The sequence below is a fragment of the Phascolarctos cinereus genome, unplaced genomic scaffold (genome assembly GCF_003287225.1).
Source record: "Phascolarctos cinereus isolate Bilbo 61053 unplaced genomic scaffold, phaCin_HiC Scaffold_2;HRSCAF=192, whole genome shotgun sequence".
NCBI lineage: Eukaryota > Metazoa > Chordata > Mammalia > Diprotodontia > Phascolarctidae > Phascolarctos > Phascolarctos cinereus.
In genome coordinates this window covers 370,801,781-370,825,020 of record NW_027555625.1, presented here as the reverse complement: position 1 = coordinate 370,825,020, position 23,240 = coordinate 370,801,781, and the positions used below count along the sequence as shown (strand labels likewise).

At 40.1% G+C, this 23,240-nt stretch overlaps 1 protein-coding gene and 1 non-coding gene across 2 annotated transcripts; both read left to right on the top strand.

The window, feature by feature from the left end:
• Positions 1–2,295: 2,295 nt before the first annotated feature.
• HSPA9 (heat shock protein family A (Hsp70) member 9) lies at positions 2,296–20,732 on the top strand. Its single transcript, XM_021005066.2, has 17 exons — positions 2,296–2,478; positions 4,491–4,549; positions 4,642–4,729; positions 9,404–9,585; positions 10,794–10,918; positions 11,895–11,968; positions 12,051–12,157; positions 12,728–12,890; positions 13,314–13,406; positions 15,432–15,641; positions 16,508–16,735; positions 17,555–17,659; positions 18,056–18,173; positions 18,745–18,839; positions 19,314–19,406; positions 19,534–19,674; positions 19,970–20,732. Exons 1-17 carry the CDS (start codon positions 2,401–2,403, stop codon positions 20,045–20,047), a joined length of 2,037 nt encoding a protein of 678 aa, XP_020860725.1. The 5' UTR covers positions 2,296–2,400; the 3' UTR covers positions 20,048–20,732.
• On the top strand, positions 17,145–17,218 carry LOC144456046 (small nucleolar RNA SNORD63). Its single transcript, XR_013484952.1, has one exon. It is a non-coding gene; the product is annotated as a small nucleolar RNA SNORD63 (small nucleolar RNA).
• Positions 20,733–23,240: the final 2,508 nt, after the last annotated feature.

Genomic DNA, 23,240 nt, shown 5'->3' with positions numbered 1-23,240 from the left:
AATCCATCCTGTATACAGCTAACAAATTTGTAGGCTCTGGAGGAGAAAGTGAGGCTGGTGACGCTACATAGCCCTCCCTCACTTAAATCCAATTCATTTGCATGTCATGGCATCACCTCCCTGATGTCACGGTCCTCTTGGAGAACAAAGGACAAACAACAAATCCTAAAATACTGTTCTGATCACGTCACCCCCTTACTTAAAAATTGTCAATGACTCTAGGATAAAATACAAACTCCTTAGCCTTGAATTTTAAAGCCCTCTACAATCCAGCTCCTATTTCACATTACTCACTTTCAGACACTCTTCATTCCAGTTGCACTGACCTTTCGTGACATTTCATCTCCTGCCTGAGTAGTACTTCTATACAATTAGTCTCCCATGTCTGGACTATACTCCCTCCTCACTTATACCACCTAGAATCCCTAGCTTCCTTCAAAGCAGAACTTAGGTGTCACCTCCTAGAGGAAGCCTTTCCTGATTCTTCCCCCCACCCCCACCCCCAACTCCACTATTTTCTCTCACTCTTACAATCGCTATGTATTTACTTATTTGGGTACATGTTGTAAGAATAAAAAAGTAAGCTGTTTGAGGGCAAGGGCTTTTATTTTATCTTTGTATCCTCATCCCCTAGCATAGTGCTCTGCAGAGCAGGCCTTTAATAAGTGCTTGCTGAATTGAATTAGCATGTGTACTTCCTTCAGCAGCTTCATAATACTTCTCTATTTGTGCACTTGCTGTATTTATATGGATTTTTTTTGTTCACTTACTTGGAATAATTCTATCTCTATCAGGTCCTAAACTCTTCCAAGGGAAGAAACTAGTCTATTTTCAATACCAAAAAGACTGGCTTTGACTGAAGAAATTGGGTAGTACTAATTTTTCTTTGAAAATGATTGCAGGGATTGGAGTGGGAAGCACAGCTCACATCTTTATTTCACTGAAGTCATGTTTCCTTAAAATTGTGGGCATCAATCATGGATCTGCATAACAGATATTTTCTTTCTTGCCAGAAAGTTTGGTGCCATACACAATTACCCACTTTACCACAGCTATAATCACCTGAGTTCAGAGGCCCCATGCTGACCTTGGTTTTCACAACTTGACAGGGAACAAGCAAATCCACAGTGACAATGAGCATGGAGTAAATAAAAATCTGTGTTGGTACTTCCCCTTAAATTGGGTAATTTAAATTCCCTTTTACCTATATGAACAAAGCTCTGAATTTCTAGGAACCTAACCAGGCCTACTTGCTAGTTCCCCATACCTGATTTTCCATTTCCCACCTCCATGCCTTCGGACTGACTGTCCCCCCAAACCTGGCTTGCATTCTTCCCTTGCCTCTGCCTCTTGAAATCCTCCCAGCTTCCTTCAAGGCTCAGCTCCTCTACAGCCAGCATTTTCTGATACCTTTCCACCCTCACGCTATTTTTTTATCTTGCATGTCTTACTTAGGTCTTTTAGTTTTGTCTTTGTATCCTAAGGGCCCAGCACTGTGCCTGGCACATGACAAGCACTTAACAAAATGCTTGCTGGAAGAAAGAAGGAATTGCTCATTTAAGTCACTCAGTTGTCTGTAATACAGAAATTGTACAAATTTGCTTAAAAGACCTGGGATTATTTGTATTTTTAAGTCTTGCGACAATTAAGGCTAAGACTAACTGGCAAGGACGACAATTGACCCTTACTAAGTCCCTCGCATCTTTAAAAATTCTACAGTAAAATGGCGGCCGGCCAAGACAAGATAAGAAGACAACGCCCATCTTACTGAACCGGCGTGTCCCTAACGCGCACGCGCCCCTCCTCCAGAAGCGCTTACGCTCTCCCAACAACCATGCGCGGAGGACAGCCAACGAAATTCAGAATCAATCTTTTACCATCCCACCCCCTTCTCTCTTCCGCCTCTTCCTGTGCACCTGCGCCACTGGCGGTAGTGCCGTCGCCTGCTGCGCAGGCGTAATGGCACCCTCCTCCCACGTATCTGACGCAAGGCGACAGTAAGAGGTTCGCATTTTATCCGGTGTGACCTTGAGTCTTGCGGGCCGACGAGGACCCAGGGTGTCTAAAGCAGTGCCTACATAATTGACTTAGTTTTGCAAGCTTTCTCCGGGGCCCAAAGCCCTGATGTGCCCCCCAAAATTAGTTCCCTATTCCTCTCAATCAAACCACACCCTGGATACCTGGGCAATCTGGGTCCAAGGAGCCATAGCATGAAAGCTTTATGTTCAGGCTCCTACGTGGGCTCCTCCGGGAGAGAGCGGTCTTGTGGTACGCAGTGACCCAACCCCCGCCCCCACCCCCACGTGGTTAGAGGTTTCCAGAAGAGCCGCGACCGCTGTGCTGCGCACCTCCCGGCCCCCTCAGTCCACTTCGCCGCCGACCCCTGTCCTCCTATCCGCCATGCTCAGCGCCAGCCGCGCCGCCGTTGCTCGCCTCACCGGAGTCGCCTCCCGGGGCCCGCCTGCCGGCCTCCGCCGAGTGAGTGGGTTGCTCGGCCTTGGCTTTAGGGCCTTAGCGGATAGCGGTTTCTTGTAGGCCTTCAGGGGACGTGAGAGGGCTGTGGGGCGGCCGAGCCGGGATTTCAGAGAAACTGAGACCCAGCGGCCACGGTGGGATCCTCAGCCCCCGCCGGGAAAAAAGAGGCGAAGAGAAAAACTTGATAGGGGAGGGAGGGAAGCGTAGACGGTTGGGGGCGCCGGGACCCCCTCTACCGCGCTGTGGCCGGGGAGGAGCCCGACTGGGACCTCGAAGCCCGGCCACCCTTCGGTTCCGTGCCGAGTCACGGCCCGTTCTTTTTCCACCGTGCTATGGAGGTCAGCGGGGGCCATAAGGGCCAGCCCGGCCTGCGGGACCGGTGAGAGCAGTGGCGGGGCTGGACCGCTTCACGTAAAAATTTCCGCGGGCGGGGGGAGAAGAGCCACGGGGCGTGTTTGGTCCGTGTGTTAAGCTCCTAGTTTAAGGGATGCGGGGTAACAAAGCTAGGAAATGTGAGGGGTAGGATTTGAACCTAGTTCATTCTGACTCTCGATTGCAGCCCCTGCATCTCTTGTACTTCTTTTTAGTGTTCCTCGTCTGTGGTTTTGCTATATTATCTGGAGGTTTAGCAGGTCCGAGGTAGGAGCCTCTCTCTTGAGCTCCCTGGGCCCTTGAATTGGGGGGGGGGTGAGCTCTAATGAGGCACGTGTCATCCAGGACGTGAGAAAGACACTGCTCGCTCCTGGAGAGAGGGGGACGTGTGCGAAGAAAAGGGAGGTGAGAATACCAGGAGCTGAGGGCGCTCCCACCCTCGGAAGTCTGGTCTGTTGGAGCATCGGGGCTCTCGTCTCTTTCATCGTTGGCCGTTAGCAGATCTGGGGGGGTGGAGGGTAGAACATCTGTGGGTTGGATATGGGGGTCGGTAGATCTGGGTTCTAGTCCTGGCTATGTTATTAATTGACTGTTAGATCATAGGCAAGGCACCTCTTCCCTGGGTACCAGATTTATTTTAGGCCAGATGTTGTTCAAAATGATTCCTGGAGCCTTTCCTGTGTCTTGTGTGAGTGGCATTCTCTTTTTTTCTCTTCCCTCCCAGCAGTCAGTGCAAAGTTAGTTTCCATAAAGTAGCTGTTGTGATTTCAGACAAAACCTAAGGAATCTGTGTTGACTTTACATGCATAGATTGTGGGAAAAGTTAAAGGGTTCTGATTGCAGTTACTCCATGTGAAGTAATATGCCCAAAGAAGTATTTGTTCTTTTTACATCTATTCACATGGATTATATAAAGAATTGGCTTCTAGGCTGAGGCAAGGTTGCAGGGATCTTACTCATTAAGGGTTTGTGAGTTAGACAAACTTTGGAGGCCATTCTGGGGATTCTTTCCTCTCCACCCACCCACCTCCCAAGTCCTTGACTCTGCTAGATAAATCCTAGTTCTCTTAACCAGTTGTGTCACAAGGTCACAGGAAGTGGCTTGGAATCACTTAAACTTTGATAGATTTTCAAGTGCTGGTGGAAATCAAATTGAAATTTTTTATTAACCCACTTTGCTTTCATATAGAATGGCCTTATTGTTGAAATGTGAATTTCAGCTGATTTATCAGATTTCTAAGCTCTACTTAGAATCATTAGGAATTTTGAATACTTTTTTTAAAAAAATAGTTGGTTTTAGTGCATAATACCATGTATACAAATATTGTATAAATGAAGAATCTGCAATCTGTATAGTCACAGTGGTATAAGAATGGTTGAGTTCAAATCTTTTAAGTGCCTTACACGCTGGGGATACAAAGACAAAACAAATAGTACCAGTCCTTACGTTATGTTGGGCAATAATTTGTGGCAAGAGTTGTTTTATGTTAAAATTAGTGCAGTAGGGGAAAGACTTTCCACTAGGTCCTAGTCCTTGATCTGCCAAATCCTCTCTGGACTTTGTTTTTCTATAATAATTCAGTGCTAGGTTTGGTATTTCCATATGTGGTGGCTAATAATCTTTTTTTTTTTCCTCCTCAAAGGATGGCTGGAATGGTCTTAGTCATGAGGCTTTTCGAATTATTTCAAGAAGAGACTATGCGTAAGTGTGGCAGAATTTGCATTGCAAGGAAGTCAGTACTAAATTTCTGGTTGACATCTGTAATTGACATCGTTTTATACGTTATCTTTCAGATCTGAGGCAATCAAGGGGGCCGTTATTGGTATTGACTTGGGTACAACTAATTCCTGTGTGGCAGTAATGGAAGGGAAACAAGCAAAGGTGAGTTTTTGCACCTTGATATTTACCCTAGGTCGTAATTTTGTATACAAAATAGATACTTGATTTTTTTGGTTTGTTTTTGCTGTTTAGGTTTAGCATGGGTACTGAGAAACTTGGATTGTTAGCATGACTTTTCTTCTGAATGAAACTTTTAAGGTCATGGAATTTATTAGCTCAATTCTAATTTACAAGTAACCTACATGAATAGTGTTAACGTTTCTCCTGAGTTTTTTTCTTTCATTCTCCTAGCTTTTAAGTCACCCATGAACTTGGAATAGTTTTTTCCCCCCCAAAGGAAATGAAAATTTAACCTTCTTTATGAAAAGATATGCTTGTGGTTTTCTGGCAGGGCTTTTGAGTACCAGTACTCAAAAGAGTGACTGAGAGTGACTTTCCTTGTGATCTGAATTTGCAGCTCCTTTGGTTAGGGAGGGTGAAAGCTGTGCTGGAGGAGCAGAACAAAGTTAACTGGCCCATAGAAGGGCTTAGTTTTCATTTATGTCTTGATCTAGCAGCTTGAGCTAACTTCATCTCTCTCTCTCTCTCTCTTTATTGAAATCCTGTAATAAGAGAATTAGAAGAGATTCAGACCCCTTTAGAGTACAACCTATCTATACATGAAAGAAATCTTCCCTATAATATACCCAGTGTACAGCCATTCAGCCTCTACTTGAAGACCTCCAACTAGAGGGGAACACACTTCTCAGGGCAGCCTATTCCACTTTTGGACTGTTCTGATTGTTAATAAGTTTTTCTGACATAAAGCTTAAGCTGGCCTCTATGCAATTTTATCCGATACTCCTGATTTTGCCTCTGGAGCCAGACGTGACAAGTTTAATCCCTTTTCCGAATTACAGACTTTCAAATACATCATTGTGTATTTTTTCTCTCTAGGCTAAATATGCCTAGTTTATTCGAACAATTCTCATATGACATGTATTCAAGGCTCTTTACATCCTAGTTGCCTACTTCTGGGCAGACTCCACTTTATAATGTCCTTAAGCTGTGGTAGCCAGAATTTAACACAGTATTCCAGGTGAGATCTAACACGAATAGAGCACAATGGAATTGTTACCTCCCTGTTCCTGTAAGCTAAGCTCCTCTTAATGAGGCATGGATTGTGTTAGCTTTTTTTGCCTTCCAATTCAGTGCTTACTCACTGATCTTGCAGTTCACTAAAACCCCCAGATCTTTTTCAGATCTGCTGTCTATTTATACCTCCTCCCCCTTATACTTTTATGGGTTTTGGTTTTGGTTGTGTTTTTTTTTTTATCATTTTTTTTTTTAGTCTAAATAGAAGACTATTTCTCTGTTGAATTTCATCTTAATAGATTCAGCCTGATACTCTAGCCTGGCATTATCTTTTTGCATCCTGATTCTGTCATCAAATGTGTCAAACTATCCTTTGGGTCATCTACAACAGTGATGTCAGACTCAAAGAAATGGGGCCACTAAACTATACATGAAGATTATAGCTTATTGACTTAGAAAACCACATATTAACATTATCTATATTGTATCTTATTTTTTATTTATTTTGTTAAATATTTCACAATTACATTTTACATTGAGAATGTTGGTAGGCCAATTGTGGCCCAGGCAGTGAGTTTGACACCTTTGATCTAGAAATTTGAGAGAGATACTATTTATGCCTTTATCTGGGTCATTGATAAAAATGTTAAGCAGCATAGATCAAGGCCAAGCACAGATCCCTAGAGTACAATCCCTGGGGACCTCGTTGACATTGAATCGTTAACTCTGTGTAGCTGTCCAGCCAGTCTGAATCCTTCTGATTGTGTTATCATCTAAGGTATAGCTCTTCCCTAGAATAGTACAATATACTTTACCAGCAAGCTTTGCTAAAATCTAGGCAGACAATACTCATTAGCATTCTCCTTAGAATTTAGTAAGCCTGCTAAAAAAGAAATGAGGCATCTGATTTGATTTGACCAGTTCTTGATGAAGCCATGCTGGCTCTTTCTAAAAGATGTTTGCCAACTACCCTAGGTTTTATTTTGAAAATTGATATGTTTGCCATTGCCATTCTTATCGTGCTTCTCCCATTTCCCATGATCTTTCAAAATACTACTTTCAGTGGCTCAGCAGTCACACGTGTCATTTTGTTTAGGGCCTGAGGATGTCTGGAGTTCATTTGAGCCAGGTGACTTAAACTCATTAAGCATAACTATGTGCCTTCTTACCGTCTCCTTAAATCTTGGGTATCAGTGCACATCCAAGGAGAAAAGCCATCATCATTTGATTAATTGTGTTGTCCCTCTAAAATCCAAGCAAACAATTAATTGACCATTTTTGCCTTTTCTTCTGTCAGTTGTTGTTCTGTCCTCCCCACTGAGAGGTCCTGTTCTATATTTGATCTGCTTTTTCTTCCAATGTAGCTTAAAAAAACAAAAAACACCTTTTCGTTCATAACTCTATTTGCCAATCTCTATTCATTCTGAAGTTTAGCTTTCTTAGTACTATTTCTTTTTGCTGTCTTTTTTTGTATTAATTTATTTTGATTTATCAACAGTCACTTCCATATGCTTTTGAGTTGAAAATTTTTCTCCCCCACCCTCCCCAAGACGGCACATAATCTGATATAGGCATTACGTTTACATACCCATTAAACATATTTTCAACATTAGTGAAGTTGTAAGTAAAAATTAAAACCAATACGAGGAACCATCAGAAAGATGAAACAAAACTCAACAGCAGGTAAAAATAAATGATAGCAATTCGACTTCCATAGTTCTTTCTTTGGATGTGGGCAGCATTTTCCATCCTGAGGCCTCTGGAGATGTCTTAGATCCTCGTAATGCTGAGAAGGGTTCAGTTTAACAATCTTAGTCATTGCATAACGTGGCTGTTATTGTGTACAAAGTCCTCTTGGTTCTGCTCACTTCACTCAGCATCAGAGCATAAGTCTTTCCAGGTTTCTCTGAAGTCAGCCTGTTCATCATTTCTTATAGCACAATAGTATTCCATTACATTCATATACCACAACTTGCTCAGCCACTTAGTACTATTTTTATAGGACCATTTTTGGTGGGGTTTTTTTTTTCCCAAACACACACCATTTTCTTTCATTGAAGTTTTTTCATTTTATAGCTTCCGAATTTCATGGGTGAACATTTCTCATCCTTTCTGAGCAGACTTGTCCTGAAATATTTTAGTCCATGGAATCCTATCCTTACCCTTCCTCTATCACTAACTCTAAAGTGGTCACTCTCTACCCCAATTCTCCCTATATTTCCATTTCAGCCATCAGTTCTTCCCCTGTTAATAACATTCAGATCCAAAATAGAATTTTCCTTTGATGGTTCCTCCACTTTTTGAGAGGTTGAAATTGTCTCTAAAGCAAGTCAAGAAGTTATTCGTTGCTCTGCTTTGTCAGCTCCAGTAGATGTCCAGATAATTGGAATCTGTCAGTACTCTTATCATGCTTCTGTGCCAGGCTTGTGTTCTATTTCCCAAACTCCTTATTCCATCATTCTGTCCTAGGGTCTGTTATGCATTTCACTGACAATCACTTATTTTTCTCCCCTTTGATTTTACCCAGATATTATCATTTTAACCTTCCCATACATCTCCCACTTTCCTTCATGAGTATACCTTCTTAATATAAATGCTAGTGCACCAACCTTTTACCCATTCCTTTTCTTCTGAATAAGGCATCTAGTTGTTCTCAGAGACGACTTTATTAGCCATCCTTTTAATAAGAAGCTATTCATTATCTCATTTTGGTCATTTCCCTAAAGCTTTCCTTGTATTGATTTCTTAGATATTTCTCTTGTTCCTGAGCTCATTGAGTCCTTGAAGGCTGCCTCCATTAAGCCCCACTGCCTGTGAATCTCTCAGTTTACCCTCTGCCAAAAGAAATTGGGCTCCCTTGAATCTATTAAGACTTGTCCACTACTCACCAGAAGGAGGATCATCTTAACCAGGCCAAATCTTACTTGATTTTCCCATTTCCTTAGTGCCATTTTCCCCCCTAACTTCAGCGTGTGATACTGTTAGAAGAAAAAATGTTTAGAGGGAGGCATTCTGTCATAGTGGTTATAGAAATGGCGTCTGTCATCTATTAGAAGTCCTGCCTCTGACAGATATGGACTCTGTGATCCTGGAGGCAAGTTGCTTAACAGTCTTAATACTGAATTACAGATCAGGTGCTGACGTTCTATGGGAGAGGGAGTTCCTCATTAGAATTCCTTATTTCAATAAAACCATAGGTCTGTTCTTTTCTCCTCCCTGCCCCCCCAAAAAATTATTTAGGGATTCATTTGAGTCTTCAGAAAGACAGATAATGTGCCTTTGATGTATTTATTCAAAGGAGGATTCTGTACAGAATAAACAGGAAAGTTACCATTTCTGATTAGTATGTTTCTTTGAAGACTTTAGGGTTTTAAAAGGTTTTAAAAATCCCCTAGCAGTCACTGAAATGGTTGTAAGGCAAAGCAGGGGCCTCATAAACATCTTAATTATCCAACGTGTTAGCAGATAATCTCCCCCAGCCCCCAAGATTTTTTAATCAGCTTGAACTTTTAAAAAAAACTGTAATTAGCCACCACTATAGTTCCTCTTTCTTGTGGGTTTTCCGTATAAAGTTTGCTGTGTTTTTGCATGGAGGCTCTTTATTCCATGGATTCTCATGGATGTACCACCTTGAGGTTTTAGGTGTTGGAGAATGCTGAAGGTGCCAGAACCACTCCCTCAGTTGTAGCCTTCACAGCAGACAATGAGCGCCTTGTGGGCATGCCTGCCAAGCGACAGGCAGTCACCAACCCAAACAACACATTCTATGCCACCAAGCGCCTCATTGGCCGTCGATTTGAGGATCCTGAAGTGCAGAAAGACATGTGAGTATTAAATCTCTTCCCTCTCCCATCTCCCTTAGCTGTAACCCTACCCCTCATTCCCTCTCTTCACTAAAATTTTCATGATCTAAGTCACCTTTCACTTTGTTTTTCTTTATCTCCACTGTATTCAGTTTCTCGTCCTTATTCTACTACTGTAATTTAGATCCTTTTAGTGGTGTTTTTTAAAGCCTTAACTGTCTGGAATGCACCTCTGCTCGAGAGAATCCTTAACTTCCTTCAAGACTCAGCAGCATGGTACAGGTGAAAGAGCACTCGATTTGGAGTCATAGGGCCTGGTTGTGAATTCTCTTTTTTACCACACATTACTTGAATGGTAGCCAGGTCATCTTCTGGGTTTCGGTTTCCTATTTAAAATTGGGGGAGTTGGACTAGATGACATTTAAGGTCCCTTTCAGTTGTGTGTGTAATCTTGTGTTCTGTGTATGTGCCATCTCTGATCCGTTTTTTATTCCTTAGGTGTTAGTATTCATTCCCATATCAAATTATCTTCCCCTTAACTGTTTTAGTGTTAGATTCTGTAGCTGAGTTTAAATTCCTTGAGGTCAGGGACTATATTTTTCATTTTGCTTTTTTATCATCCATTCTTAACACAGTGCTTAATAAATATTTGAGTCAAATTTATTTGCAAATTACTACTCAGAACCCAAAAAAACCTGAGAATTGTTTGGGTAGATGTTGTCTTAAAGGGTCAACTAACTTAAAAAGTGACAATCCAAATGGTTGTCATCTATAAAAGTTGTTTCAGAAATTATATGTGTCTAGATTGTCTTTATTTTTTATCTTTGCTATATATTTTGATTTTAAAGATTTGGCTAGGAGTCTTATGTACTCCTAGATCATATGAATAACATTTAATTATATGTAGGAAAAAATAGATTTTTACCTACTAATCAACTGTCTGCTGGGCTATATATAGTAGTATTTACATCTAGGTGGACCTTCCCCCAAATGTTAAAATAGCAGTTCCTTTAGGGAGTAGTGGATAAGTCTTATGAGCTCTTGACAGTTCCGTGTCTTGAATTTTGCCCTTTTAGGCACTAATGATTAGTTCTTTTGAAGTCTGTTTTAAGTTTATGTTAATTTAAAGAGAATTGGTTTGCTTGCAGACATGCCCTTGATAGACACTTGGTGAAAGAATTGTCCTAGCAAGTTTTCTCATTTAAACACAAATTCTTGTGTCTTTTCAGTAAAAATGTTCCTTTCAAAATTGTCCGTTCTTCCAATGGTGATGCCTGGGTAGAAGCCCATGGGAAGTTATACTCTCCAAGTCAGATAGGTGCATTTGTGTTGATGAAGATGAAGGAGACTGCAGGTAAGTAGTTGGTCCTGATTTAAAAACAAAACAAGAAAGTCAGAGAAGGCCTTATTGTGTTTATCCTTTTTAACTTGATGAAAATATGGATAACTAATATTTGTTAGGCTTTATTGTGTAGATTGTTGTTGATTTTATTTTCTACTTATTAATAAAATACACTTTAAAGCAAAATCATAAGTACATAACATCAGTCCTGTTAGTAACATCATACCTACATTCGGTACTTAATTCATAGCCTCTACAAATTAAAAGAATTGTTGGTTTGCTGATTTTGATACCTAGTGTAAGTCGGAGCTGGTCAGCTTTTCTTTCCTTTCCTCCTTTCTCCCAGTAGGTGGAGTTATTATAAAAAAAATAGAAAAGTTCTAACAATATCATCTCTGAGACATTGTTCATGAGTCTTTGGAATGGAAGGTTGAGGAAGAGAATTTCCAATTTTGAGAAATTTGTATTAACGCTAAAAGAAATTAAATATTTGTTGAACTGATCTTATATTTTGGCCTGCACACCTTGTGGGAAGTGGGGGAGTAAAAAGATATCAAAAATAATAAAATTCAAAATGAAGAAATTTTAGGACTAATGTTATATCTAACTAATTAACCAAACAAAATAGTGAACTTTGGTTCTTCATGTTTTTGTAGTAACATAATATTTCATTATATTAATATACTTCTAAATCTCAGACCATTGTACATATAGCTGCAACTTGAAATATAGTTGTCATGTATCCTTTGAATAGATAGGTCTTTAAATCCTTTTCATTGTATTTCAAGGATAATGTCATAGCAATGGAATCACTGGATCAAAGAAGTCAGTCTTGTGACTTACAAACAAAAGCTTTAAAGTATTTCAGAAGTCTTCACTGTTTTAATTGGCTCAGAGAGTCACATAGGAATGAGTATATCTTGTGTAAATTGTTGTGTAGCTCAAATAAAATGCCCCCATTGATTTCGGTTCTTTGATTCTTTTCCAGAAAACTATCTAGGACATTCAGCAAAAAATGCTGTTATCACTGTGCCTGCTTATTTCAATGATTCTCAGCGACAGGTGAGGTTGCACAGACTTCTCTTCAAAAAAATCAGTGATACTTTAAAATGAAGAATATAGAATTTTTTTTCCCCTTTTCTAGGCCACCAAAGATGCTGGGCAAATATCTGGCCTGAATGTACTTCGAGTGATTAATGAGCCTACAGCTGCTGCCTTGGCTTATGGCTTAGACAAATCTGAAGACAAAATGTAAGCAAAAGTTCCCCCATCCCCAAAAAAATAAAAGGTTGAGTTGTCTGACCTATGGGAACAGTTTATTTATTTATTTATTTGTTTGTTTATTTATTTATGTATATATTCATACACACATACTCATTTGTGCTCCTTTGGTGTTTTGAGATTTATAGTTAGACTAAAAATTTGCCCTTTCCCTAGTACATATGGGATCTCAGTGCACATGTGTGTGCATACTTTCATCTTAAGAAAATTGGATCTTTCAGAAGCAGCAGGAGAGAATTTTTAAATGTTGTAAATTGAATTGGTACATGTTGGGTGTCTAAAAGTGTAATTAGATACTGTCAACATTCGTTTGCTCTTAATATAGTGGGTTTCAATTCATTTTTATTGAACACCTGTTAAAACTACCAATGTCAGAAATAAATGAATCGGTATTAAAGTAATTTATTAACAAACATATTTTGACATTTTATGCCCAGTAAAATAGCTTCACATTCACCCATTTATTGGAAATCCACTTTCCTTGTCCAGTCTTACTAAAATGTCTTTTTTTTTTCACCTTTCTTTTTCCTTTCCTTAAAGCATTGCTGTGTATGACTTAGGTGGTGGAACTTTTGATATTTCTATCTTGGAAATTCAGAAAGGTGTCTTCGAGGTGAAATCTACCAATGGGGATACTTTCCTAGGGGGTGAAGACTTTGACCAGGCCTTGCTCCAGCACATTGTGAAGGAGTTCAAGAGAGAGGTTGGTGACTAGATTGACTAACGTAGCTAACTTTAAAGAGTCTTGCACATTTTAGAATACTATTTAGTAAAATTGGTTGGTTTGTGAACAAGAGCTGGAAAAATGTTGTACTGGCTCCCCACCCACTTTTAGGCTCAGTGAAGCTGGAAGGGACCTGGGAGGTGACGTGGTCCAATCCTTACCCCCTTCAGTTTCACAAATCAGGAATTTGAGGCATAGAAATAAACAAATTATGCTTGCTCAGTATGACAATAATAAAAGTGTGAGGCTCTCTTTATTTTTTTTTCCTTAAATTCCTTGTTGTAAGGGATGGTGCTTGGGAGGGGAAGAAATACAGAATATTGAAGTCCAAGGCACAGTTTCTTCCTGTCAAAATAATGGTGCTTTACCAAATTGAAATATGTTGTATGGTTCATCTTTTAGACAGGACTTGACTTGACCAAAGACAATATGGCTCTTCAGCGAGTACGGGAGGCCTCTGAGAAAGCCAAGTGTGAGCTTTCTTCTTCTGTGCAGGTGAGAGAAATGAATCACACCTCACTTTGATGAATTGATTGTTTGAACTTTTTTAAATATCCAGATCAGGAGTTTTGTTTATTGGAAGTGATACAGCCATTGAATTATGTTCAAAACAGCAGTGAGCTCAGGTATTGCTGATGTGACTGTGAGTAATGGTTTTTAGCAGTACTGGCCTTTGTGAGGTGAGAATCAGAATGTTTAGAATAAGCTCATTGCGATAACTTTTGCGTCTAATGATATCATTGTGCCTTGAGTAAAATGTTATCACCATCTTCAACAGAATTTTAATTTCCATATTTTAGAAACAGTGCAGGTCAAAGGCATGCTCTCTTTGCCATTTCTGCCATCTGAAATAATTTATCTTAAGTCACTCGGCCTGTCCGAGGCCTGAGGGCTGAAACTTACTTCCTTAACTTTTAGATATTACTTGAAAAAATAGTTCCTTTTTTAATACTGAAAGAATTACACTGTGATAGAGTACTAATTGTCCAAAGTGCTATATAAAATGTACTGGATGTGGCTGCTTTGTCAGCTTTCACTCTTAACTATTCTGTGAAAGCCCCTCAGGACGAATGATAAAAGTCAGTGACTACCGAAAAATAGTCATCAGGTTCTATAGTAGATCATCCTTAGAGCAAAGTGGACAAAGGCAGGTTGGTGATACGTTTCAAAATTCTTTGCTTGTAGAAATAGTGTTCAGTAATTTTGAATGTTTTTCCTTATACTGCCTTTTTTCTTGTGACCAGTGGCATGGTGTATGTATATGAAATGATGGTCAGGTTTAGAGATACTGTTGTCATAGAAGCTAACTATCTTATAGGAGATTCTCACTCTTTTAGTACTTCCCTAGCACTTAGGCTAATGAGCAATAGAGGGGGAAAGAAGAGATTGAGAGGGGACAGCATTTCTAAAAGGTTTAAAGATGTTTTTGGTGTATTTGTGCTATGATGTATTTGTTTAATCCCTCATTTGGGGGGGGGGAAGTGGTAATTATTAGAACTGAGCAAAAAATACATTGTTTTTTATAAATTGTTTTCTTTGAAGGACTTCTAGTATTTTCCTGAAAATGGATAGTATTGATGATAACCTGTGGTCTAGAAGGACCCAAGGTACCATTGTTATAGAGAAGCAGGATAATCTAGTGCTTTCCTAACTGCAGTTGCTTTCAGGATGTGATTAATTGTGCTGTTCCACAACACATTGGTAATAATAGTTAAGGCAGTTTGCACAGCACTTGATCTGTATCATCTTATTTGATTTTTAGTACAACCCTGTGTAGTAGGTTATTATTACCCCCATTTTGCAGACAGAGAAACTGAGTTGTGACTAGCCCTGGATCACCCCTAGTAATTGACTGAGGAAGGATTCAGAACCCAGTCTTAGTTGTTTTAAGTTTATCAGACATGTTCTCTTGCATGTTCTTGACATTAAGTTCATACAGGGTTGTAATCCATTCAGTATTGATATTTGAGGAGGGAAGGATAGAGAGATAGCAGCCATAATCCACAGCCCAGAATATAAGTATATATAATTGTGGCCATGCAGTTTTAATGTTAACCTGCTATTGGGATGAATGTAGCAGAACATACATATTCTCAATCCTCATGCTTACTATACTGAGGACATTTGTAACTAAATATCCATCTTAAAGGCAAAGCAGTGTTCAGGTGTGTGCGATTTAGAGCAGAATTATTTCACCCTTGACAACATAAGAAATGAGTATTATAACTCTGTGTTTTTGGTTACAAGCCAATCCTTCTGACCCTGATTTTGGTTGTATTAATGTTTGATTTTTCTTTGCTGGAGCTGTTTTATGACCTAATTTCCAGATTTCTTGAGGCATTTCTCTGCTGAAAGAAGCAGGGACAATTGGAAATTGCATCTGTGGACTCACTGCTTTATACAGTTCAGTGAAAATTATATTCCAACTTTGTAGGATCTGTGTGACTTTCTAAATAATCCTGTTGTACTAAGCACTTTACCACTGGCTTTCTCTGCTTACATTGAATGTTAATTTTGCAGACTGACATCAACCTACCATATTTGACTATGGATGCTTCTGGGCCCAAGCACTTAAACATGAAACTAACTAGAGCTCAGTTTGAGGGCATTGTCACAGATCTCATCAAGAGGACTGTTGCCCCATGCCAGAAGGCCATGCAAGATGCTGAAGTCAGCAAGAGTGACATTGGAGAAGTCATCCTAGTTGGTGGAATGAGCAGAATGCCCAAGGTAGCACAGAGTAAAGGGAGGGCTGGTGGTCCTTTGGGTAGGGGATATTTTAGCAATCCTAGTAAACCTTGGAATCTTCTCCAAGGTTAGGAGGGCAGTATCTTCCATCAAGGCAGGTTCAAGAAAGAATAAGTCTTTTAAATGGGGGGGAAATCAAGGGTTTAAATCTTGTGGGATTTCCATCCAGTGATCTTGTTCTCCATGCTAGAGTTCCTACATATTGGGCGAAAGTAAAATTGACCTTTTCAAATTGGGATGGCTATTAGGATGCTTTACGACCTCTGAGGTCTAGCCTGCTTCCGTTGCATGGGGGAAGAAATGGAACTTGTCATTCTCTTTAGCAGGAGTATCTGTCTGTACAGGGATGTGTGTTGTCATCAGTGCCTCATTCTGAAGAGACCATTGTAGAGAACACCAGCTACCTGCTGGAGCAATGGTGTTCTTTGCTGGCTTAGCAGCTGTTTGAGAGGAAGTAGAGTTTGATCTGTGAAGGTTAATTTTTCTTTGGAAAACAAGGGATCAGAAAAATTATAAAGTAAAACTAAGAACTCAATCACAACCTGAAAACTTCTAAGTTTGAGAGGAAGTAGAGTTTGATCTGTGAAGGTTAATTTTTCTTTGGAAAACAAGGGATCAGAAAAATTATAAAGTAAAACTAAGAACTCAATCACAACCTGAAAACTTCTAAGTAAAGGCTTGTGTTAGAAGTAGCCCCTCCCACTTGGGGAGTATTTGAGGGAAATTGAAATACTGGTATAACTTCCTTCCCCCCCCATGGAGAATTCCCTAATTTTCCAGAGGTGGATTGGTTCTGATGGAAGTTGAATGACTCCATGAGTGACCAGACTTTTTCCTTGATTCCCTAGGTTCAGCAGACAGTACAAGAACTTTTTGGCCGGGCCCCTAGTAAAGCTGTCAATCCTGATGAAGCTGTGGCTATTGGAGCAGCCATTCAGGGAGGTGTGTTAGCTGGCGATGTCACCGATGTTCTGCTTCTGGATGTCACTCCCCTGTCTCTGGGCATTGAGACATTAGGAGGCGTCTTCACCAAACTGATCAATAGGAACACAACTATTCCAACTAAGAAGAGCCAGGTGAGAACATCTCCAGCCTGTGTTGAGGCTATTTACTTTGTGGAAGAAGGCAGCTTTAGGGCTCTGTTTTCCCAGACAGCCATAAGCAGTTAGACTTAGTCTGCTCTTCTCATTACGGTTTTCCTAGTCCTGAACTTTTCCTTAGGTAGCCTGGCCTTGCTTAGAAATTCTTCTCCTTCTTGATGACTGGTAGCAATGGATGTTGCTTTCTGGTGGTAGGGAAGAATAAGTGCCTTAGCCTATCCAGATCTTGATTTCAGAAAGAGAGGTCAAGAGCTAGGCTCATTGACCAACGGTTCTCATATGCCTTGGGAAGAAAGTTATGGAGTCTGTGTCAGTGTGCTTGTTTGGTCTTTGACAGGAGTAGAGTATGGAGGAGTTTTCTAAGAAACTAAAACTTCTGGTATTTGTGCTGTGATGTTTTTGTCAACCCTTCATTCTGAAGAAAAAAAAAGTATGTGGTAACTTTTAAAACTGAGCACAAAATACAATTTTTTAAAATAAATCCTCTAAAAGTATTTCTCTAGGTCCTTGACTAAAAATTGATAAGCGTATATGTTTCTCTAAATAGTTTTTCCATTAGTTTGACTCACATCTTGCATTTTACCCGCTTCTTCTACAATGATTTTTGGCTGGCATCTAAATGCTGAAGTAGCTGCTGCTTGTCTTATTGCATTTCTGAGCACTTCCATTCCCAACAGGGAAGAAACTGGTATATACACAGTTACCTTCTGACTTTCTCTTTTCATGAAAAATAGGGGAGAAAGGGGAGCCTTAGGAGCTCCTTCCTGTCCATTGACTTGTCTCCTTTCAACATAGGTGTTTTCTACAGCTGCTGATGGTCAGACACAAGTGGAAATTAAAGTGTGCCAAGGAGAGAGAGAAATGGCTGCAGACAACAAGCTTCTCGGACAGTTTACTTTGGTATGTGGTCCTGAAACTAGAAAAGCCTTGTATTCCACAAAGAGTAAATTCTCTCCTGAGTAAACTTAAGACTGTCACCTATAAAATCGAGGTGGCGTGAGGCTTCACCCAGGAGTTTCTAAGTAACAGAATCAGAGTGTACATTGGAGAAAATGGCAATATTTGTGATTAACTGGCAAACCATTTTTGGTTTCTTGAGTTAGAATTTCTCAGAGGGCATTTGAGACTTGTCGATGGAATGGACCCCCACCACCTAAACATCCTAATCTTTTGGAAACGTTCTCGTCTCTGACTAAATTAGTTATTTACGAGAACAATGAGTAGAATTGAGAATGGAAGGCATGGGTCCCTTTCTGTTGTGAGCTTACTCTAACTAAAGTCTTGGTTATATTTCAGATTGGAATTCCACCAGCCCCACGTGGAGTTCCACAGATTGAAGTCACATTTGACATCGATGCTAACGGGATTGTACATGTTTCTGCAAAGGATAAAGGCACAGGACGTGAACAACAAAGTGAGTTTATAAAAAGTAGAGTAAGTACAAAGAAATTTGGGCTAGACCTGTTAGGCTGTAGTTTCCCTCTGGCCTCTAGCTTTCAGAGGCTAGTGAGTGAGTTTTGTTCTCTTCTCCCATTACCTCATTGATGCTAAGGAGAGGTAAGGATGTGCTCCAGACCTGCCTGGTAGTGGCTTGGCCATGAAGTAGTTAAATCTGTAGGCTTGTTGATCCTAGCAGAACATTGAACTTTAGAGCCACTTCTAACTTCCTTTCTGATATAAAGTTTGGGGTTGGTTTACCTGAAAGGCAAAACTTGTTTGCTGGCTTGCTTGTTCAGTTGTTTTAGTTGTGTCCAACTCTTCATGACTCCATTTGGGGTTTTCTTGGCAAAGATTCTAGAGTAGTTTGCCATTTCCTTCTCCATTTGCCAGTGATTGATCACCTACACTGGATGTTGGTGTTGATTTCAAATTGGACTACAAATTACTACTACTTGAAGTCAATGAACAGTGCCATCTACCTTTTGATATACTGTGTGAGGAAGAGGAAAATTAACCAGTACTTTTATCCTTTTTTCTTACTATAGTTGTGATCCAGTCTTCTGGTGGGTTAAGCAAAGATGACATTGAGAATATGGTTAAGAATGCAGAGAAGTATGCTGAGGAAGACAGGAGGAAGAAAGTAATTGCTTTCAGCTTATTCTTGTTTTCTTCTTGGTTTTGTCTATTTCCCCTTCCTCTTTGCCAACCCATTATGCTACCTATCCTTTTAATCCTTCTGAAGTCATTTCAGACTGCTGTAGTCCATTTTATCTCCTGTAACTTATTGTCTCTATTTTGCTGGCGGGGGAGGAGTAGAGTGATCTTGCCTAAAAATAAACACTTACTTTAATAATAATATGGAACCGAAAAGGCAGCTTATCACGGTAGATAAGAGAGCTGGCCTGGAAGCTTCAGTGTTTTTGGCAATTCTGAAGACAGTAAATTGCATAGAAGCAGGGCTGTGCAAATTATACTGATGAAATTATGAAACTGGTATTTGTCTTTCATATTTTCTGCTGTCTTCTCAGAACCTGTTTTCTTATATTTGCTAGACTGATTAGGAGACTATGCGTTAACATCCCACTCTAATACTGGGGCTTATTATCTCACTTAGGAACGTGTAGAAGCTGTCAATATGGCAGAAGGAATTATTCACGATACTGAAACAAAGATGGAAGAATTCAAAGACCAACTTCCAGCAGATGAGGTGAGTTGTGTTTTTAAACCAGCATCAGTCCAAAAAATACTGTTTTGGTAATGACAAGAAGCAAGGAGAAAGTAAGAATGTATATAGACCAATAATTACATGTGTGTTCAAACTTTTTTTCCTTCAGTGCAATAAACTGAAAGAAGAAATCTCTAGAATGAGAGAGCTCTTGGCTCGCAAAGATAGTGAAACAGGGGAAAACATCAGGCAGGCAGCATCTACTCTCCAACAAGCATCATTAAAGCTCTTTGAAATGGCATATAAAAAGGTATGGAGGTTTGTTTTGTTTTTTTGAGCTTTGATAAGGATGGTGATGAGTGGGGAGCCCCATAGGCAGAGTGGCTGATGTGATTTCTTATAGTTGAATTCAGCTAAGGTAGAAGACCCTACCAGCTATTAAAACTTTATTATAAAAGTTTCTCTTCTTGGGTAATAAATGTAGGATGATATGAGTGGGGTACTTATAAGGGTTAGGAGAAGAATGTGAAATTGAAGCTATATTAGCTAAAACAAAGTAACAATAGGGCTTTAGTTTAACAATTTTACAAATATTTTCTTTGTAGATGGCATCTGAGAGAGAAGGATCTGGAAGTTCTACTTCTGGGGAACAGAAGGAAGATCAGAAGGAGGGGAAGCAGTAATGTTGCCAGTTGACCTTGACTGGAGCAGAAATTGGGAAAACATTTGTGAAGCTTGGGAACAAAGGGGCAAAAGGACCTTCCTGAGCAGAAATGGGCAAACTTCAGTCTTACTGTGTTTTTGCAGTATTCTATATATAATTTCCTTGACGTATAAATCTAGTGAGTGTATTAGCTAATTATCATTTGACAGGTAATTCAGATGATAGAGTTCTAAATGTTCACCCCCAGCTTATCTATTTTCCAGCTGCATGTAAGGGGCAGGGGGGATTCACTGATCATTATAAAGGCTTGATACAGTTGTCTGCAGCAGTGACTGTTTTTCCAAGGAGTGAAACAAAACCATGTCACAAAATTGATGGTAGGGGACCACAATCCTTAAAAGACTCAGTAGGGATAGGTCCTTCTAGTAAGCCAAGTACTGATCAGCCATGACTGATGGACTCCTTATCGATAGCCCACGCAGGGTCAGCTGCATTGCCAGAGAAGGGAGAAACTACATTGAAAGAGATGGGGTTTACTTTGATCTAGAACTGTTCTTTTGAAACAAAGTGATTAATAAGGCTCTTCAGTTTACCCAAAGCATTGTTTTCTCCACCTTCTAGCTTTTGCTTTGGGTACCTACTTCCTTGATAATTGTTCTTTTGATCCATTCTGGATTTTTTAAGAAAAATAAATGTGAAAAGAACATTGTTTCGTTTTTTTTTTGTGAAGAGGCCCTAACCAGCCAACTAGCTTCTAAGTGACTTACAGAAAACTCAGTGTGGTTAATGTGAAATAATTAAAAGTGAGTATTTTCTAGTGGCCACAAAAATAGTTTTTCTGAGTGACAACTTTCAGCCTTGGGATTAGCTTGAACATTTTGTCTAACTTTTTTTTTTTTTTTTTTTTTTGCCACTGCACCATCATCACGTGTTTGGAGACTTATCCGCTAAGATTCTTGTGGAATGTTAGAAGTGAAGATCCTAGGTGATTCTAGCAGGTAGTGTGGTCCAGATACCCTCTTCACCAGTCTGCCAGGGATCAGATAGTTCAGACCTCATTGCATTCACATTTGGGAAGTTGCTTATTTCCTTAGGATTGGGTCTTGTATTCATCAGAAGACAGAATGAAGTCACTGTTACATAGCCAGCATAGCTAGGGAAGGCTTAGTGCTATGTGAATACAAACACGAAAAACAGGCCCTGACCTCAAGGAACTAAAATTCAACAGGGGATAGAAAGGGGATGATTTGAAGAAGGGAGCACCAGTACAAAAAGATTTCCTGTAGAGAGTGGCAATTGATGCAAGCCTTGAAGGAAGCTAAGAAGAGGTAAGGGCAGATTAGAAATGCCCAGGTGAAGGGAGAGGGATTCATGTATGAGTTGGTTACTGGATAAAGGTGGTGGGGGTGGGAAGTTTTGGGATAATTTTCTTTTTATATAATGAGTTTCAGATCCCCACAGAGCATATAAAATTAGGGCAGTCAGTGATCTAATACTGAAATTTAGGAGATGGAGATAGAGAGTAATTGCATAGAGATATTTCATGGAACAGATAGGAATGCTTATTCCCTGGAAATGATGGGATCTTTTGGGAAAAGCGACTACTCCCTAGTATTTGTAGATGAGATGCTGACATCTGTCCCAAGTCCGAGGAAGAGTAGATAGAAGCAAAGGAAGGATCCAATGAAATTAAATTCTGTAAAGGAACCTTTTAGCCCAGGTGGGACAAGAAACAAGGAAATTCTGAAGGCACAAAGGGAAAACAATTCTAATGGAAAATGGGGAAATTGTGCCCACACGCAGGGAGCTCAACGACTTAGGTTTTTTAAAAAAAAGATGGAGATTAAAGACAGGTAAGAAGATGAATGTAAGCATGGCAGTTCTATACAAATAACTAGGGGTACTTAAACTCAGAACGAGGTGAAAACTAGTGAGAGACGGTAAAGATTACTAATGGGTGGTTTTCGTTTCAGCCGTATTGGGAGTGCCAAACATGAAAGGGGCATTGCTTGGGTTGCTAACCCATGACAGGCTACTCAGTCATTTTACTTGTGTTTTGTACGGTAGAAAGAATGTAACAGTGGAAATGACAACAAAAATGGCTAACTGGGAGTTGGTAAGATAAATAAGGAGGAAATAAAAGAGTGAGTGCCTCGTTGTCCTTGATTGAAATAACCTTATAACAAGGAGATAAGATAGCTAAGCCCCTCATAACGATGTCAGACTAACTTTATTTCCTTTATTGCTAGTTACTGAATAGATCAGGGAAATATAGGTATAGCTTACCTAGAATCTTACTATTCTGGGAAAAGAGATGGGAACTACACAAAAGAAATGAGAGATGCCAAAGTGTTTGAGGGGCTGGGCTCAAAGGATAGTTTAAGAGTTTGCTGTTGGGGCAGCTGGGTGGTGCAGTGGATAGAGCACCGGCCCTGAAGTCAGGAGGACCTGAGTTCAAGTGCTGGCCTCAGACCAAACACTTGACACTTAGTAGCTGTGTGACTCTGGGCAAGTCACTTAACCCCAATTGCCTAAAACCAAAAAGAAGAGTTTGTTGTCAGTGTGGCAGCAGATCTCCAGTCAAGTGCCATGGAGTTCAGTGTTTGGCCCTGTACTTTTTGACATTTTTATCAGTAACTTGCATAAAGGCAAAGAGAATGTTAATTAAATATGCAGATTTTACAAAGTTGGGATAGCTAATAATGGATAACAGGTTCCAAAAATCTTGACAGTTGAAATTTAATAAGGTGAAATTCAGTAGTAGGGATAAATGCAAGGTTTTATAATGGAGTTCAGATAATTTAAGTACATGATTGGGCAAGTATTATTAACAATTGAAAAAGATCTAGGGGTCACTGAGCCAGGTGTAGTGTGGTAGCCAAAAAAACTAATGTGATCATGGGCTGCACTGAGAGGCAGGCTTAAGTGTTCAGGAGAAAGATGATGGTTTCTCTGTTTTGGTCAGACCACAGCTGGAGTGCCAAAGTTTAGCCATGACACTGAGCCAGCAACATCCAAAGGACTGAAATTAGGATGTCAAAAGGTTTGACTCCATGTTCTACAAGGATTACTTGAAGAAAGTAAGGCACTCAAGAGGGTTGACCTGAGTTCTCTCAGCTAAGGGAGGGGGAAGGATAGTGAGTAGTGTCCGACTCTGAGAGAAATGGGTGCAGGTAGGTGGCACAGTGGATAGAGCACCGGCCCTGGAGTCA